General features: G+C 45.5%; 2 protein-coding genes across 4 annotated transcripts in view; both read right to left on the bottom strand.

The window, feature by feature from the left end:
• The window catches only part of FGD4 (FYVE, RhoGEF and PH domain containing 4), a 204,917-nt gene that overhangs the window by 102,716 nt on the left and 81,905 nt on the right, over positions 1 to 20,296 (bottom strand). Inside the window, exon 1 of one of the 3 annotated variants that reach the window (XM_039480886.1) lies at positions 4,457 to 4,561. The exons of the other annotated variants lie outside the window; for them this stretch is intronic. Coding sequence (XP_039336820.1) covers positions 4,457 to 4,481 — 25 coding nt within the window. The 5' untranslated portion in view covers positions 4,482 to 4,561. Of the gene's footprint in view, positions 1 to 4,456; positions 4,562 to 20,296 lie in introns of those variants that run through there. 3 annotated transcript variants of the gene reach the window in all.
• The window catches only part of BICD1 (BICD cargo adaptor 1), a 392,914-nt gene continuing 377,074 nt past the window's right edge, over positions 4,457 to 20,296 (bottom strand). The window contains exon 11 of the mRNA XM_039480773.1: positions 4,457 to 4,567. The gene's annotated coding sequence lies outside the window, so the exon portion shown is untranslated. The remainder of the gene's footprint in view (positions 4,568 to 20,296) is intronic.

Below are 20,296 nucleotides of genomic sequence, written 5' to 3'. Positions count from 1 at the left end.
ATTCAGTATGAGAAAAGGTTGCAGACTATAGAGATCTGCTCAGATAACAGTAAAAAAAGAGAATAGATTAGCAGGCTGCCTATTAAATAAGGTACAGAACAGGGGTCTCAAACACACAGCCCGCGCCCACCCCCTCAGCCTACCTCCAGGGGAGGGGTGGGAAAACTACACCCGCGGGATTGCGCCCTCAAGCCTCGTGCCTCTCCCTGAAACTGCTGGCATCGTATCCCGCGGAGGGGGGGGGGGGGGGGAAGAAGCAGAGGGCTCCGTCCGTGTGTTGCCCTGACTTCTAGGCACCTCCCCCTGCAGCTCCCATTGGCCGGGAACAGGGAACCACGGCCAATGGGAGCTTCGGGGGAGGTATCTGGAGGCGCGGCAAGCAGCATGCAGAACCCTGCGTCCAGTGGTGAGCTGGAGCCGGTTCCCACAGATCCCAAGAACTGGTTGCTAAAATTAGACCTCTGTGGAGAACCGGTTGTTAAAGGGCCAGGGGGTGGGCAAAGAACTCCGGTCCGTGGGCCGGACCATCCTGTTGCTCCCAGGATTCCCAGCTGGGGAGGCTGAGGCTCCCCCGGCCTTTGCCCCGCTTCCCCCCAGCTGCAGCGTGGCCAGCCGCCGGCATCAGCTGGGCAGCTCAGCTGAGCTCTGGAGTTGTCCTGTTACCACTTTTTGAGAGTCCCAGCAAGGTGTGTGTGGGGGGTCCTGCTGCAAGCTCCAGGGCTGGCTAGAGGGGAGGGGGCAAGTGGGGCAATTGGTCCGGGCCCTGCAGGGGTCCCTGGCCCCATGAGGATGTCTCCCCCCAGCCACCCCCCCGCAGAGCTGCAGCATGGCCAGCAGCTGGGCAGCTCAGCTGAGCTCCTGAGTCGTCCTGCTGCTTTGAGCTGACTGCAAGGTGAGTGGGGAGGGGGCTGTAAATTTTAGGGTTGCAGGGGGGCAAGTGGGGCAATTTGCCCCAGGCCCTGCAGGGGCCCCCGGCCCCACGGGTATGTCTCCCCTGGCCCCTCCCCCGCTCCCCCCCTTAAATCAGAACTTTTTATAGGGAACCGGTTAAGATTTTGGCAGCTCATCACTGCCTGCGTTCCCCTCCCCCAGAGGCCACAGGGACATGGCTCCAGCTACTTCCGGGGGCAGCAGCCTGCCCTGGTCCCGGCCCACACCGCTGCCACCCCAGAGCCCGAAGCCCTCCTGCACCCCCCAACCCAACCCCGTGCCCTGAGCCCCCTGCTGCATCCCACACCCCTTCTGCACCCCAATCTTCTGCCCTGAGCCCCCTGCCTGAACCCCAACCCCCTGCTGCATCCCCACTCCCTGCCCTGAGCCCCCTGTTGCACCCCACACCCCAACCCTGTTCCCTGAGCCCCCTGCTGCATCCCACACCCCTTCTGCATCCCAATCCCTTGCCCTGAGCCCCCTGCCTGAACCCCAGCCCCCTGCCACACCCCCACTCCCTGCCCTGAGCCCCCTGCTGCACCCCGCATCCCAAGCCCCTGCTCTGAGCCCCCGCTGCATCTCACACCCGTTCTGCACCCTGAGCCCCCTGCCTGCACCCCCACCACACCCCTCATACACCCTCTGGGGGCAGGGAGGGGGCAGAGTTGGGGTGGAGACTTCAGGAAAGGGGTTGGAATGGGGGCAGGGCTGGGGGCAGAGAGGGGGGAGGGTGTCACTGATGTGGCCCTCAGGCCAATGAACTAGCCCTCATGGTCATTTGAGTTTGAGACCTCTAGTATAGAACATGACCATCAAAGACACTGTAGCCTGGGGAGCGTGCGTGCGTGACGACAGCTGAGTAATCTCAGAGCTAGGGCTGTCGATTAATCGCAGTTAACTCATGTGATTAACTAAAACAAATTTATCACGGTTAGAAAAATTAATCATGATTACTCGCAGTTTTAATCGCACTATTAAACAATAGAATACCAATTGAAATTCATTAAATATTTTGGATGTTTTTCTACATCTTCATATATATTATATTGTGTTGTAATTGAAATCAAAGTGCATTATTTATTCCAAATATTTGCACTGTAAAAAAAGATACAAAAGCAACAGTATTTTTCAATACACCTCATACAAGTATTTGTATTACAATCTGTTGTGAAAGTGCAACTTACAAATGTAGATTTTTGTGTTACATAACCACAGTCAAAAACGAAACAGTGTAAAACTTTAGAGCCTACAAGTCCACTCAGTCCTACTTCTTGTTCAGCCAATCGCTAAGACAAACAAGTTTGTTTACATTTACAGGAGATAATGCTGCCCTCTTCTTATTTGCAAATGTCACCAGTAAGTGAAAACAGGTATTTGCATGGCAGTTTTGTAGCCGGCATTGCAAGGTATTTACGTGGCAGATATGCTAAACATTTGTATACCCCTTCACGCTTCAGCAACCATTCCAAAGGACATGCTTCCATGCCGACGACACTCATAAAAAAAGAATGTGTTAATTAAATTTGTGGCTGAACTCATTGGGGGAGGAATTGCGTGTCCCCTGTTCTGTTTTACCTGCATTCTGCCATATATTACATGTTATAGCAGTCTCAGATGATGGCCCAGCACATGTTCATTTTAAGAACACATTCACTGCAGATTTCACAAAATGCAAAGAAGGTACCAGTGTGTGATTTCTAAAGATAGCTACAGCACTCGACCCAAGGTTTAAGAATCTGAAGTGCCTTCCAAAATCTGAGAGGGACAAGGTGTGGAGCATGCTTTCAGAAGTCTTAAAAGAGCAACACTCTGAAGCGGAAACTACAGAACTCAAACCACCAAAAAAGAAAATCAACCTTCTGCTGGTGGCATCTGACTCAGATAATGAAAACAAACATGCGTCAGTCCGTACTGCTTTGGATTGTTGTTATCAAGCAGAACCCGTCATCAGCATAGACGCATGTCCTCTGGCATGGTGGTTGAAACATGAAAGGACATATGAATCTTTAGCACATCTGGCAGGTAGATATCTTGCAACGCCGGCTACAACAGTGCCATGAAAACATCTGTTCTTACTTTCAGGTGACTTTGTAAACAAACTTGTTTGGGCAATTGGCTGGACAAGGAGTAGGACTGAGTGGACTTTGTTTTCTTTTTTAATGCATTTTTTGGTACACAATTGTACATTTGTAAGTTCAACTTTCATGATAAAGAGATTGCACTACAGTACTTATACAGAAACTCCTCACTTAAAGTCATCCCAGTTAACGCTGTTTTAATGTTAAGTTGCTGATCAATTTGGGTACATGCTCGTTTAAAGTTGTGAAATGCTCCCTTCCAATGTCATTTGGCAGCCGCCTGTTTTGTCCACTGCTTGCAGCAAGAGCAGCCCATTGCAGCTAGCTGGTGGATGGTTGGAACCAGGGTGGACCAGCAGCCCCCAACACCAGCTCCTCACTCCCCTAAGTTCCTTGTGCAGCAGCTGTCCCTCCCCCCACTGCCATGTGCTGCTCTACCCTCTGCCTTGGAGCTGTTCCCAAAGACTCCAGCTTGCTGTATAGGGGGAAGGGGGCTGTCAGGGTGTCTCCCCCTATCCCCTGCTCCTGCACCCCATTTACCCCATCTTCCATAGAGCAGGGGGGGACACACGATGGACGGAGGGAGCTTCTAGACAGTAGCTGTGGGTCTCAGGTCTCAGCAAGATGATTTAATTAACAAGGCAGTGTACTTAAGCCTGGGGTCAGCTACTTAAAGGGGAAATGCACATTTTTTTCCTCACTCACAGGGTGTCTGTCTGCCCTCCCTCCTTTCCTGCTGCCTTGTAGAGTGTTGAGAGAGTTAACCCTTGAGGGCTCAGTCAATTGCTAGTTCATTTAGCAGTAAGGCATTCCCTGGAAAATATCCTACCCTTTGACTCCTCCACCTCAACCAAGCTTCGCAATCATCATCACTGTCTACCAGTATTAAATTGTTTATTTAAAACTTAGTGTATGTGAGTGTGTGAGAGAGAGAGAGATTAGTCTTTTGTCTGGTGAAAATTTCCCTGGAACCTCACCCCCTCATTTACATTAATTCTTATGGGAAAATTGGATTCACTTAACATTATTTCGCTTAAAGTCACATTTTTCAGGAACATAACTACAATGTTAAGTGAAAGCTTATGCTCCAATACGTTTGTTAGTCTATAAGGTGCCACAGAACTCTTTGCTGCCTCTACCTACATAGAAAACAGAGTGCCATGAAATGAAATCTCAGTAACTCTGGTTCAAAGAAATGTTTTCATTACTGGTTAACTAAGAGTGTTTCTAACATGGATAATTTTGTCCACATTAAATTGTTCAAAATAGAAAATATACATCCAATAAAACAGCATATTGTTGGTTCAAGGACATGCATACATAGTTGAATTCCACAGGAATTAGTTTACCACTGTCTACAAATTGAGGCCACTTGCTAAATAAAATGCCCCTTGCTTCAGCACTCCAGGAACTGGAAAAATTAATGCAAATGCATCTTGATAAAATACTTGGCACTTCTGTTTTGCCTTCCATCTCAAAGCAGTCTTCAAGCCATAATTAAGCTTCACCAGCACCCTGTGACTCAGTTCTGTGTTCTGCCCTTTCTACAGGTGATGAAACTGAGGAAGAGAGAGGTTAAGTGACAAAGTCAGTGCTAGAACAAGGAACAGAACCCAAATCTCCTGATGCCAAGTCCTATGCTTTTTATCACTAGACCAGGGGTAGGCAACCTATGGCATGTATGCCGAAGGCGGCATGCAAGCTGATTTTCAGTGGCACTCACACTGCCTGGGTCCTGGCCACTGGTCCAGGGGGCTCTGCATTTTAATTTAAATTTTAAATGAAGCTTCTTAAAAACATTTTTAAAATCTTATTTACTTTACATACAACAATAGTTTAGTTATATTTTATAGAAAGAGACCTTCTAAAAACGTTAACATGTATTACTGGCACACGAAACCTTAAATTAGAGTGAATAAATGAAGACTCGGCACACCACTACTGAAAGGTTGCCGACCCCTGCACTAGACCATGGTTCTCCAGCTTCATATTTGAGTTTCACATTTCAGTTACATACATTATACTATAGCACTTATCTGTATGACTATGAAAACAAACGCATGTGATAATCTTTTTTTAAGCAGCACACAGGTGAGATATACATTCCATGCCCGTTGTGCCTCTGCGGTCTATTTTGTTTCATTCACAAAGTGTGAAGCTAACTGCAGTTTAAATAAAATATTTATGAAATGCCATAGCCTGATCTGTTTATGTGATGGGGAGTTTTAGCCTAACTCCCCATGTTTCCTGTTCTATGGTGACATGTCAGTAACAGTCCCTTCAGGGAACATGGGCCCTCTGACTCCAGTTCCACTGATTACAATTCAGTTTTCCTATTTTAGGATAATTTTAATACAAACATTAAAAACAAATCATTGACACCCAGGACCTCACCCCGGGTCCCTTTGGCCCCAGGCTACTAGCACATAGCAGAGATGGAAACTTGTCTTTACCACAGACTCAGCTGGTCACTGAGTCTTTGAGATAGTTTGATCTCCTCAGCAGGCAACCAACATGGGGGAAGACTTCTCTCTCTTCCTGTCACCTGTCTCTAAGTCTAGCAAACGCTCCTCCCTCCCTGTGGAGTTGGCTTCTCAGTGGTTCTCTGTTACTCCATTCTGATGATCTCTGATCACCTACCACTCTTGTGTAGTCACCTCATATAACCTGGGTGCCATTGCACCCCCCAGAACTGCTTTAGTCCACTTCTTCTGCTGTCTCTCTAATGGCTGAATCCTCACACGAGTGCCTGTCTCCAGGGCCAGTAGGACCTTGGCAGACCTGCAGTACTCCAGTGCAGTGTTTCCCAACTTATGTGCCACGACATGCTATTGTGCTGTCAAGCACGAACAGAATTTTGGAATTGTCACTTGTGGGGAAAAATAATCTCATTTATTTTAATTAGTGTCAGACCCAAATTGCATTTGGTGTTGTTGATCTTTGGGTAAACATGCGCAAGACAGAAATTGCATCACGCTACACTCAAATGACCTTGCCACTTTCATGGTATTATACAGTAGCCGTGTTTTCTTATCAACCTTTCAGTTACAGTGGTGAATTTTGAATTGAAGACTCAAAAAATGGATACACGTTTGAAGAAAGATTCTGGCACGGCACCACCACATCTACTTTCAGAGATGAAACGAAATGTGAACACAGCGAAGTCAAAGTGGTGAGCCGACACTACTGGGAGACTTATTTGCTATTTGGATTTTTATTCACAGATGAACCATCTTGCCCTCTTCCACAATGTCTCATATGTGGGAAGAAACTCTCAAGCCATGCCATGGGGCCAGATAAGTTAAAACACCTTACAAGCAAACATCTGGCCCTGGCCAACAAGCACAACATTTTTTCAAGTGTTTGAAGGACCATAAACAAATGACCAAAGACCGTAACAGTTTCTGATTAAGTGCTGGACGCAAGCTGGATGCTGGATGCTGAGCTTGTGGTGAAGGCAAAAAAGCTGCATACAATCACAGAGATGTTAATTTTACCAGCATGAAAGAAAAATGTTAAAGTAACATTAGGTGCAAATGCAGTCAACGAAATCGCAAAAGTTCCCCTTTCAGATAATACGATAAGTCACCATATTGATATGTCAGCTGATATTCAGATTGCTCCAAGAAAAAAAAAAAAAATCAAGCAGAAGGTTTACACTGCAACTTGATAAATCAACAGATCTCAGTGGTCATGTTCAACTCTTGGCTAACGTCAGGTACATTGACGGTCCTCTGTGGCTCGTCGTCTGGTGCCCACCAGATGAAAAGGGTTGGGGACACTGGTATAAGATATATATTTTTTTATTTTGCAAACAACTGCCAGGTCACACAACTTGAGACGCAATATTAAAGGTGACAAGAACCTTCCCTGAAGAGGGAGAACTGCACTGGAAAAATTGTCCTAGTATTCGCACAAACAGGGCAGCCTCCATGACTGACAAAAGTGAAAGGGATTGTAAGCAAGGTCAAAGAACAAAACCCAGGTGTGTTGGTGACCCACTGTTTCCTACACTGTGAAGCTCTTGTGGCCTAAACACTGCCAGGAGAACTTTCTTTATTGTTAGAGGGAGCAGTAAAGATAGTGAACTTAATAAAAATCACGGTCCTTAAAATGTTGCCTTTTCTTGCTGTTGTGTGAGGAAATGGGAGCAGAACACCCAAATTTACTTTTGGACACAGAAATATGTTGGTTTTCCCATGGAAAAGTTCCCTCACATTTGTATAAGCTGAGACACGAATGTAAAATGTTCTTAACTTTGAAGGAATCTGTATATACAGACTTGATTGCCAATGTGGCATGGTGTGCAAAACTTGCCCACCTGGTTGATATATTCTACATCCTAAAATGAACTGAACAAGAAAATGCAAATCTTCTACCATTAAACCACATTCTCCTTTCAGCTTTCTAATGCCTGAGATACAAAACATTGAGAGTCAAATTCCACAACGTTGTACACCCCATGCAATTGCATTCAACTTATTTGTGGAACTGATGTTCAATGCTCACGATGATTCTCTGGTCATGAGATGAGCTGCCACACTCTGCATCTACTGAAGCTTTCAATAGCCAGCTTCCAAAATCCAATGTGTGAGACAGAGCCATTGCACCACAAAAACAGTAGTGCTGCAATCACCCAGTGTGCCACCTAGACCTCTTTACACTAGGGCTTGTCTACACTGGCAATTAATGCCAGGGTAAACAGTGCCCCCAGCGCTGGTAGCTACACCTCACATTGAGGGTTCCCCCCCCCCTTTTTAAGAGTGCTGGGAGAGCTCTCCCAGCTCTGCACCGCGACCACACAAGCAGGGCCATCCTTACCCATACGCATAGTATGCAGCTGCATGGGGCACCAAATTTCCTGGTGCCCTGTGTACCCTATGTGCTGCTCCAGCCTCTGCACCAGCTCTTCCCCAAGGCCCCTGCCTCTGGCCCTTCCCTGCCCCTGCCCAGCCCCTACACCCCTGAGCTCTGCAGTAGGGCCAGGGCTGCAGTCACCGGCAGCGGGAGTGCAGCGACCCGGCCCCAGCCACGCCGCTGGTGAGTGCTGGGGGTGGTTCCCCCTATTCCCCAAGCCAGGCCCCCTGCTCCCTCCCTCAGAGGCTTGTCCCCCCACGGGGGGGGGGGGGGAAGACGGGGCTGCGTAGGGACCCAGAATAGCTAGGGATGGCCCGTGTGCACACAAGGCACGTTAAAGTGCAGCCAGGGTAGACAGGGGTAGTGAACATTAATGCTACGATACAACGTGTGCATGCAGGGGGGCGGGGACAAGGAGAGTAACATGGAAATAAATATTATGGACACATTCAAAATTAATCTGAATTAAGATCATTGCAAAGGAAGCCAAATTAACGATCTGGCAGACTGGTGCTCTTTGATGAAGCTGGCAGTTAATGTGTCACATGATTGAGGTTTATTACAAAGTCTATATGGAAGTTTCACAACAAAGTATAAAATAGCTACTTGAAGTTTGTATTGATGTACACTCAGGGCAATCCCATCGACTACAAATTAGTTCAACTGACAGTGACGCACTTGAACTAAGGCTTTGTGCATTTACAGCATGAATCATTATTGCAGACTCCTTTGTAACGTAGCACATTATAATGTCCACTCGCTTTGAACAAAAACGAGGAGTACTTGTGGCACCTTAGAGACTAACAAATTTATTTCCAACTCTATTCACATATCTGTTCAAGGGACACCATCATTGGACCCAACCACATCAGCCACACAATCCAGGGCTCGTTCCCCTGCACATCTACCAATGTGATGTATGCCATCATGTGCCAGCAACAATCCTCTGCCATGTACATTGGCCAAACCAGACAGTCTCTAAGCAAAAGAATAAATGGACACAAATCAGACATCAAGAATTATAATATTCAAAAACCAGTCGGAGAGCACTTCAACCTCCCTGGACACTCAATAGACTTAAAAGTGGCAATTATTCAACAAAAAACCTTCAGAAACAGACTCCAATGAGAAACTGCAGAACTGGAATTAATTTGCAAACTGGACATCATCAAATTAGGCGTGAATAAAGACCAAGAGTGGCTGGGTCACTACAATAACTAAAAACTAATTTCCCAATGCTTATTTCCCCCAATTGTTACTCAGACCTTCTTGTCAACAGTTTGAAATGGGCCACCCTGATTGCCAGTACAAAAGTGTTTTTTCCTCATGTTGATAACAGCCCACTTTAATTGAATTGTCTCGTTAGAACTGACCCCCGCACTTGGTAAGGCAACTCCCATCTTTTCATGTAGAGTGAGTGAGTGTGTGTGAGAGAGATATTCCTACTGTATTTTCCACTCCATGCATCTGATGAAGCGGGTTTTAGCCCACGAAAGCTTATGCCTAAATGTGTTACTTTCTACGGTGCCACGAGGACTCCTGGTTGTTTTTGCTGATACAGACTAACATGGCTACCTCTCTGAGGCCTCTCACTGTGAATAGTTTTGCATAGGATACTGCACCATAGTATCAAGCCACTGCAAAACAATGATTTTGTTTCATAGACCAAATCTTGAGAGGTCTCAACCCAAACTGTAGCTCCAAGCTGATGGCAAATGCGGCAGCTTGTCTCTCTGATGGAGTGAATTGTTCTGAGTGTTGAACACACCAGTGCTCTGCACTGAGTGTGCTGGTTTCGCAGGGATAGACCCCACTCTCTTAAGTCCCCTTTCCACTGCTCCACTGGTCTAATGGGGATTAAAACTGATCCCAGAAGAGACATCCAGAGCTTCCCCTTGCACAGAGAAACCCCCCAACTGGTGAAGGCAGGCAAGGCTGGCTCCATGCCACCTCCTCTTAGTCATCCTACTGCACAGGGGGCATGCCAGGGAGCATTCTAGGAGCAGAACAGGGCGTGGCCAAAGCACACTGTGCTTCTGCAATCTTCACCGATATAAATGGCTCTTCTGGAGCTGGTACAAGCCTACTGCTGCTCTAATTCACAGCAGGTGCCCAAACCGGCTACCAGCTCTTCCCGGGATCTGATGGAGGAGAGGTAGATGGGGGCATTGTTTTGCATCCTCCCACATCCCACCATGACTAAGGATTGAGCCCCTGTTAAAAAACTTATCTGATGGGCCCCTATTGTTTTGTTGAATTTTGGTGTACTCTGCAATCAGTAGCAAGATGACATTCTCCCTGGAAGGCCCATAGCACTGAAAACCTGATGTCTTTCATGATTCATCAAAGCAAGAAAGTGATGAGATTCAGCATGAAACTTAATGATGTCTCCATTCATCAATATTGTAATTCACCTGTTGACCATTATATGGGTATAAGTTCTCCTATTTTACGTGGATATGGTCCCAATATAGGAAGACTATTTTAAGCTAGCAGTGTAATATAGCAATTGGCATTTAAGAGACTAAACAGCAGAGTACTCGAGGCTCCATGTAGTATATCTAAGAAATCTAACCATGCTATGTGTTATGTATGGACATACATAAGCACACAAATGGATTTCAGTAACTGCCAAATGTACTTTGCTGCAATAATTACCAACAAAACAAACAACCCACCCCCCCCAACATCCTTCTGACCATAGACTCCCATGAAAACGTAATATTAATAAAAGCTGTGAGCAATTTTAAAATACGGCAACAGCAAAAATATATTTGGATTGGTGGTAGGCATTCACACGTGAAAAGGTACTGTGGCCCAGTGGCTAGGGTACTGGAGTGAGAGTTGGGAGACCTAGCTTCTCCTCCCAACTCTGCCAATGACCTGCTGTGTAACCTCTGTTTCCTCTCTTCTCCTTCATCTTTATTGTCTATTTACATTGTAAGCTCACTGGGGCATGGACAGTCTTTTACTTTGTTTTTGTGCCATAGGGCCCTGATATCAGAGTCCTCAGTCTGATCTGTAATGCAAAAACAACAAGAAAAGATAATGATCTATCGCCTTTCCTTTCAGTTCCCTTTCACCAACCTGTTAGGCTGTGGCTACACTTAGCATTTCAAAGCGCTGCCGTGGTAGCGCTGCCGCGGCAGCGCTTTGAAGCGCTAAGTGTAGTCAAAGCGCCAGTGCTGGGCGAGAGCTCTCCCAGCGCTGTCCGTACTCCACCTCCCTGTGGGGAATAACGGACAGCGCTGGCAGCCGCACTCCCAGCGCTGGGGCTTTGACCACACTGGCACTTTGCAGCGCCGCAATTTGCAGCGCTGGAGAGGGTGTGTTTTCACACCCTGCTGCAGCGCTGCAAATTTGTAAGTGTAGCCAAGCCCTCAGACATTTCCCCAAGGGCAGACTGCTCCACATCTGTCCTTTACAGGGATTCTTTTAACTTTTTACAGAAGCCTCTGGTCCTGGCCACCACTGAATAATGGACTAGAGGGACCACTGGCCACTACTGAAACAAATTTTCAACTATATTAACACTGACAACAAGACAATTCCTACATTCCTATCCAAATTATACAAATGGGAACATTTATGGCCACTCAAAAAGATTTCTAAGAACTTAGCACATATAATAAAACCATGCTACTTATTAGAAATGAGTCCAAACTACAACTCTAAATCTCAAACCCCATGTATATTTTGGGGTGGAAGGGAAGAAAAAAATTGGATTCAAGTACATGGGGCCTTTTCAGAAGGAAAACACAAAAAACAGAAGTTAGCTTTTTTAGCTGCAGTTCAGTGCACAGGAATCACAAAAGAAAAAATAAATCACAATACAAATTGGATCTGCAATCATTACATCAGAGTTACTGAGCTAATACTATCTTTTTTGAGTGGAGCTACTTTGTATATCTTTCAAACTTCTTTCAAAGGGAGCTCGTTAAGTGCTGCAGAGAGAAAGCCATTTGCAGTGTACAACAACAGTTTACCTAGATTGAAAGTCCCTGCCTCAAAGAGCTGTCTTTTTGTTCTGTATTTATACAGCGCCTAGCACAATGGAGTCCTGGTCCATGACAGGAGCTCCTGGGTGCTACCATGGTACAAATAAAAAAGCAAGTTTTACTGATTTTACAAAAGCCAGCAATTGTGCTACATATTCTTGCGTATCAACTACTGGCTCCTTATCTAGTTACACAAAAAACAGAGTGAGCACTCCTGCAACTTTTACTATGCATGCTTTATTGTGACTACAAAAAGTGTTTTCCGCTATTTTCACATCCTCTACAAAAAATGGGAACTTGTGGTTCATTTGCTAATTCTCTCCAACAAAGAGACTTCGCCTTTATCAGCGTGGGTTTAAAATGTTATCTAACTTTGTAGACTTTACCATTAGTGGTTTCTCCTTGTTAGTAAAGTGAATAGCTCAATATTTATTAGGCTTCATCGTTAACCTAACTCTAATTTCAGAGAACTGTGAGAACCGTTTTGATATAGAAGACTGAAAATATCATATTGCCTCTATATAAATACATGCTATGCCCACATCTTGAAAACTGCATGCAGATTTCGTCATCCTATCTCGAAAAAAAAGATATATTGGAATTGGAAAAGGTCCAGAAAAGGGCAACAAAAATGATTAGGGCTATGGAACATCTTTCATATGAGGAGAGATTAATAAGACTGGGAGCTTTCAGCTTGGAAAAGAGACAACTAAGGGGGGATATGATAGAGGTCTATAAAATCATCACTGGTGTGGAGAAAGTAAATTAAGTGTTATTTACTCCTTTCTCATAACACAAGAACTAGGGGTCACCAAATGAAATTAATAGGCAGCAGGCTTAAAAACAAACAAAAGAAAGTATTTCTTCACAGAATGCAGTCAACCTGTGGAACTTTTTGCCAGAGGATGTTGTAGAGGCCAAGACTATAATAGGGTTAAAAAAAGAACCAGATAAATTCATGGGAGGATAGGTCCATTAATCGCTATTAGCCAGGATGGGCAGGGATGGTGATCACCACCTCTGTTTGCCAGAAACTGGCAATAGGCAACAGGAAATGGATCACTTGATGATTACCTGTTCTGTTCATTCCCCGTGGGGCACCTGGCATTGGCCATTGTTGGAGGACAGGATACTGGGCTAGAGCCACCATGGTCATTCTTATGTGTTTTTATTTCTGATTTGCCAAATTAATTACAATGCTTGTCCATTCTATTTTAGTAGCACTAGTGCAGAGGTGGGCAAACTATGGCCCGCAGGCCAGCCTGCCCGGCCCCCGAGCGCCTGGCCTGGGAGGCTAGCCCCCGGCCCCTCCCCTGCTGTCCCCCCTCCCCTGCAGCCCAGCTCGCTCACTCCACCGCTGGTGAAATGTTCTGGGCAGCGGAGCTGTGAGCTCCTGGGGCAGCACAGCTGCAGAGCCCGGCCTGACCCGGTCTCTGTGCTGCGTGGTGGTGGTGGTGTGGCCCGGCTCCAGCCAGGCAGCGCGGCTGTAGCACCGCCAGCCACTGGTGCCCCATGCAGTAGGGGGGGTTGGATGGAGGACAGGGGAGTTCAGGGTGGTGGTCAGGGGGCGGGGTAGTCAGGGAGGAACAAGGGGTTGAATGGAGACAGAGTTCCTGGGGGGGGGGCGCCAGTCAAGAAGGAGGGGGGGTGGATGGAGTGGTGGGGGGCAGTCAGGGGCAGGGGTTCCGGAAGCAGTCAGGGAACAAGTAGAAGGGGTGGTTGGATGGGGTGGCAGGGGTCCAGGGGCAGTCAGGGGACAGGGAGGAGGGGGTGTGGATGGGGCCGGAGTCCCCCAAAGGGGCTATCAGGGAATGGGGGGGTTGGATGGAGCAGGAGTCCGGGGGGGGGGGCAGATAGGAAATGGGGGCCGGACCACGACCCCCTCCCCTAACTGGCCCTCCATACAATTTATGAAACTGGATGTGGCCCTCAGGCCAAAAAGTTTGCCCACCCCTGCACTAGTGTGTATTGATTAAATATAAACCAAGTTATAGGAAGATTTTTAAACTTCGTTTTTGATAGTAGTGGTGGTGGTACTTCTCACTTAATGTAGATTTACTTACACCTGTTTAATCCTCACTGAAATCAGTTTAGTTTAATAATTTACTAGTATATGCTAAACAAGGATTGAGTGGGTTTAAGTGCATCTACATTAGAGGGTATCACCTATTTAACTACACAGACTTCAAATTAATTTAGTTAAGACTGTACAACTTGTCTAATATAGACAAGCCCTAAGTATTAGGACACAATTGCAAATATTGACATTTACCCAATGTGCATCCATGTATTTGTATAATACCACAATTAATCTGCTCGTTAGATTTGCCTCATTTGAGTGTGCAATGTTTTCTCTCTCTTTTTTTTTTTTTTTTAATTTTTAAAAAGGGCCCCTGAGAAGGTGAGTGGGGAAAGCCTACCTACAGAACAGGTGAGACATTTAATGCATGCCCTAAGGCTAGAGGTTTTGTTTACATCAGGGGTAGGCAACCTATGGCACGGGTGCTGAAGGCGGCACACAAGCTGATTTTCAGTGGCACTCACACTGACCGGGTCCTGGCCACCAGTCCGGGGGGGGCTCTGCATTTTAATTTAATTTTAAATGAAGCTTGTTAAACATTTTAAAAACCTTATTTACTTTACATACAACAATAGTTTAGTTATGTATTATAGATTTATAGAAAGAGACCTTCTAAAAACATTAAAATGTATTACTGGCACACAAAACCTTAAATTAGAGTGAATAAATGAAGACTTGGCACACCACTTCTGATCTACATGATTTTTCTGTGGATAATTTTGTTGTAGAAAAGAATCAAGTATGAGAAAAAAGCAAAGAACACACACTTCTTTTAAACCTCTCATACTGTTCTAAGTCTCATGAATCAGCACTATCTTGCTCAATCACACCAGCTTCCTTGGAGGAGGCGGCAAGCAAGGGGAGAGAGAGGAGGGACGGAGGAGGGCTCTGGGGGAAGAGGCAGGGCAGGGGTGTCCGGTTTTCAACAATTAGAAAGTTGGCAACCTTATTAAATCTTACACCGGTGTATATGTGTTTTAATCAAACTACTGCGTGGCTAGCACATTTTTTTCTTCAATAAAAAACTATGACCAATCAACCCCTACCCCACAAATCACCATCTGCAGTATCTATTTGTAGTTTGGTCCTCAGCAATGTGAGCTACAATACGTATACATCAGTAGGGCAAGGCACCTTTTACTCAAAGTGATTCTTGCAATGTTAAAGACACAAGATAAGAAGGTGGAGTTCCCAAGCTGGTCCCATTACAGTTACTCTTGAGTGAATTCTGTGCCCCCCTTCCCCTCAAAAAATAAAAAAACTCTTCAAAATTCTGCATATTTTGTCAAAAGAACACAATATATGGAGATATACCTATCTCAGAGCTGGAAGGGACCCTGAAAGGTCATTGAGTCCAGTCCCCTGCTTTCACTAGCAAGACCAAGTACTGATTTTGCCCCAGATCCTTAAGTAGCCCCCTCAAGAACTGAACCCACAACTCTGGGTTTAGCAGGTGAATGCTGAAACCACTGAGCTATCCCCCCTTATAATCATTCTATTTTCAATTATTTTGGTAATTTATGTCAAAATACCTGTCAGCAAGTATGTCTGTAACAATACAGACAACAAAAAAGATTCAGGAAATGTTTTTTTGATAAATAGATTCCTTACTAGGCATGAAGAATGAGGAGTACTTGTGGCACCTTAGAGACTAACACATTTATTTGAGCATAAGCTTTCATGGGCTAAAGCCCATTTCATCAGATGCATGCAGTGGAAAATACAGTAGGAAGAGATATTGTATCACACACACACACACACACACACACACCATGAAAAAATGGGTGTTGCCATACCAACTCTAATGAGACTAATTGATTAAGATGGGCTATTATCAGCAGGAGAAAAAAAAATTTTGTAGTAATAATCAGGATGGCCCATTTCAAACAGTTGACAAGAAAAAAGGAGAGTTAGGCATTTGGCAGACTAAACAAATTTATTTAAGCATGAGCAGCTTTTTAGTGAGCTAGCTCAGCTAAAGCTCACAGCTCAAAATAAATTGTTAGTCTTTTTAGCCACAAGTACTCCTGTTTTTTTTGCGGATACAGACTAACACGGCTGCTACTCTGAAAGTTGACAAGAAGGTGTGAGTAACAGTAGGGGGAAAATTAACATGGGGAAAGAAAGTTTTTTGTTTGTGTAATGACTCATTCACTCCCAGTCTTAATTCAAGCCTAATTTAATGGTGTCCAGTTTGCAAATTAATTCCAGTTCTGCAGTTTCTCATTGTAGTCTGTTTGAAGTTTTTTGTTGAATAATTACGGACTTCTAAGCTCAGTGGTTTGAGCATTGGCCTGCTAAACCCAGAGTTGTAAGTTCAATCCTTGAGGAGGCCACTTAGGGATCTGGGGCAAAAATTGGTCCTGCTAGTGAAGGCAGGGGGCTGGACTCGATGACCTTTCAAGGTCCCTTCCAGTTCTAGGAGATTGGTATATCTCCAATTATTACCTTATTACCAGGGAGGCTGAAGTGTTCTCCAGCTGGTTTTTTGATATTATAATTCTTGACGTCTGATGTGTGTCCATTTATTCTTTTGCGTAGAGACAGTCCAGTTTGGCCAATGTGCATGAGGGCATTGCTGGCACAAGATGGCATATATCACATTGGTAGATGTGCAGGTGAACGAGCCTCTGTTAGTGTGGCTGATGTGATTAGGTCCTATGATAGTGTCCCCTGAATAGATATGTGGACAGAGTTGGCAAGAGCTTTGTTGCAAGGATAGGTTCCTGGGTTAGTGTTTTTATTGTGTGGTTGCTGGTATTTGCTTCAGGTTGGGGGGCTGTCTGTAAGCAAGGACTGGCCTGTCTCCCAAGATCTGTGAAAGTGAGGGATCGTCCTTCAGGATAGGTTGTAGATCCTTGATGATGTGCTGGAGCGGTTTTAGTTGGGGGCTGAAGGTGACAGCTAGTGGTGTTCTGTTACTTTCTTCGTTGGGCCTGTCCTGTAGTAGGTGACTTCTCGGTACCCTTCTGGCTCTGTCAATCTGTTTCTTCACTTCTGCAGGTGGGTATTGTAGTTGTAAGAACGCTTGATAGAGATTTTGTAGGTGTTTGTCTCTGTCTGAGGGGGTGGAGCAAATGTGGTTGTATCTTAGAGCTTGGCTGTAGACAATGGATTGTGTGGTGTGGTCTGGATGAAAGCTGGAGGCACGTAGGTAAGTATAGTGGTCAGTAGGTTTCCGGTATAGGGTGGTGTTTATGTTACCATCACTTATTAGCACATCTACATGGCTCCACAGAGCAGATGGCAACACTACTATTTCCATGTATGTCAAGCACAGATGACTTTAAGGGTATGTCTACACAGCAATGAAAAACCCGCAGCTGGCCTGTGCCAGCTGACTCGGGCTTGGGGCGGGGGCTCAGGCTGTGGGACTGTTTCATTGCTGTACAGACTTTCAGGCTTGGACTAGAGGTGGAGCTCTGGGACCCTCCCACCCTGCAGGGCCCTAGAACCTGGGCTCTAGCCCCACAGAAGTCTACACAGCAGTGAAATAGCCCCACAGTCTGAGCACCACGAGCCCAAGTTGGCTGGCACAGGCCAGCTGCGGGTTTTTCTTTGCTGTGTAGACATGCCCTAAAGGGAACACATCCTTAGGAGTGAAGTTAGGCCGAGATCTGGCCCAGCACTTAAATATGTGCATAAAAGTTCAGCACCTGAGTATCCCCATTGAAACTAATGCTTTGCCAGACTGGGGCCTTAGTGAACAGCATGACTAAAGTAGTAACTTAGTGAATGCCATGACTAAAGGGGGGAGGGATAGCTCAGTGGTTTGAGCATGGGCCTGCTAAACCCAGGGTTGTGAGTTCAATCCTTGAGGGGGCCACTTAGGGATCTGGGGCAAAAATTGGTCCTGCTAGTGAAGGCAGGGGGCTGGACTCGATGACCTTTCAAGGTCCCTTCCAGCTCTAGGAGATTGGTATATCTCCAATTATTACCTTTACCTGGTCACTGGTCTAGAATTTAAATTGTTGCAGACAATAGATTAGAAGGGCAATAGAAATGAGGCTCCAGCACGGCAATGGGGAGCACAGACCGCTGGCTGCACAGAGATGGGTGATCACCCTGCAATTCCCAACCACCCTGGGACAGGGACTCCGCAGTAAGGATTCACCAGCCCCTGACATAGTGCAATTGCCGGACCTACTCCCAAAACACTCCAGGGCCCTGCCCCTCCATGCCAGGTGTGCTGCAATAGCAAACAAAAGAAATAGTCTTACATACATGCCCAGCCCAACCCTGCCCCTCAAGGCGGTGATCGATGCCTCCCCTGGCACCCAAACCAAACGCACCTGTTTGGGACTGCTGCCCAAGAGGGGCCCATGAATCAATTATTTTTCAGGGAAAGAGAAAAATCTGTGGAGGACATCAAGTCTGCACAGTAGCACAGAATTCACCCAGGAGTACACGGTGTACACACGAAGTCTGATCCAAATACAGCTGTTGTCTGGAGTTTGCTTACACACAACTTAAACAAAACCACCACCACCACCACCACATAAGGTATGAACAACTCAAAAACAAATAGTCTTGCATATAGCTAGTATACATATATTCCTATCCATGTAAACATCACACCTCTAATTTTATGCCCACTTTTAATATTTTGTCTTAAATTAAACTGTAAACTCGTTGGGGTAGGGATGTTCTCTTCCCATCAATTTCCTTAGCAGCCTGCATGATGCTCTCTATGCCCCCCACCCCCATTCTCTCTGATAAAAAAAATCCTCATCTTAAGTTTTTCCCGAGCTCAACTGTTCTTAAGGGGGCTTATATCTAAAGATACTTATTCTCTGTCCATGCCCTTATTGCCTTCTGTCTCAGATGTACAAATTATTTTGTTCTTCTGGCTTGGCTCTATTAGGACCCACATAATCTGGTATCAGAGCCAGTGAGCAAAAACAACAGCATTTCTACACAGGGTCCTAGCATCCGCCATCTTAACATACACAATTGCTACAACTGGCATCCCATCTACCCCAGTTGAATTTACATATCGAGTTAAAAAAGGTTGAGAGGAAGTTAATAAGACACAGTCAAGGGTAAAGTCCATCTAAAGAAAGAAGGTAGCACTTATGTGAAACTAACAACTAAATACTGTTACATCATTTATATTTGTAGTTCTTGTGATGAAGGTACAAGACCACATTTCCAGGACCACCCTGCTTTTTGTTTTATACAGGAAAGAATCAAGTTACACTGCTGGTTAAACACATAGTTTACAATGTAATTACTGCTGAAGCAATTTCTGAAATTTCTTTTAAATTACTACTGTCTACATCTAAGCCTACATCAGCCATTCAATAGTGGCTTTTCATCATTTATTTTAACAAAAGAGCAATCAATTATCTTTTCTCACATTTCCTCTGCTGCCATCTAGTTGAGGAGCTCTGTGGAATTTGAAGAACAAAATAGGTTTCCTATAAGCTACATGATTATTTAAAATTTCATGTTTTGCTTTCTTACCATAATCAAAGATATAGAAGTTTTACTCTCTTCTGAAACCGAGCAGGGCCACCACGTCTGTCTAGAAATTTTTAAATAAACTGGTTTTGCAATATTTGCATTGAAATATATGGGAAGAATCTGAATAAACCAAAACATGATCAGCAGACTAACATATTATTGTATCTTATTGAAAAACCTAGCTAGATCAAGTGTATTTTCACAAATTGCTTGCCTCTCTCCTCTTTGTCTTTATCTCTGTCCACTACATAACTGGTTATAGACAGCTCTACTCTAACAGCCATACTCAAGATGCAAGTGCATTAGTCAGCATTAGCAGATTGCAGCAACATCTTCCAGTTTGCACAGAATATAATTCACCAAATATCAGAAGGCATTTTACAATTAAAAAAGAAAACAAAGGGAAAATAAAGATTAAGTGGCCTACTAGCTAAAGTTTTAGCCCTATAAAGTACTGAGAAAAAGCATCCTTGCAACTTGTGGAAATGTCAAATACTTAGCAGACTTTCAAGCAGGGGTGGGCAAACTATGGCCCATGGGCTGGATCCAGCCCATCAGGGCTTTGGATCCAGCCCACGGGACTGCCACCCCTGTGGCACCGGGGGCCCCGCCCTGCTCCCAGAAGCAGCCGGCAGTACGTCCCTGCAGTCCCTCGGGGGCAGGGAGGGAACAGAGGGTTCTGTGTGCTGCTCTTACCTGTGGGTACCTCCTCTAAAGCTCCCACTAGCTGGGAACGGGGAACCGCGGCCAATCAGAGCTTCGGCGGAGGTACCCACAGGCAAGGGCAGCGTGTGAAGCCCTCTGGCCCCCGCTCTCTCAGGAGCCACAAGGACGTGGTTCTGGCTGCTTCCCGGAGCAGCACGGGGCCATGGACAGGGAGGCAGGGA

This window comes from Mauremys reevesii, linkage group 1 (genome assembly GCF_016161935.1).
Source record: "Mauremys reevesii isolate NIE-2019 linkage group 1, ASM1616193v1, whole genome shotgun sequence".
Classification (NCBI taxonomy): Eukaryota; Metazoa; Chordata; order Testudines; family Geoemydidae; genus Mauremys; species Mauremys reevesii.
Note: the sequence above shows the minus strand (reverse complement) of the source record. Positions and strands in the feature narration are given on the sequence as shown.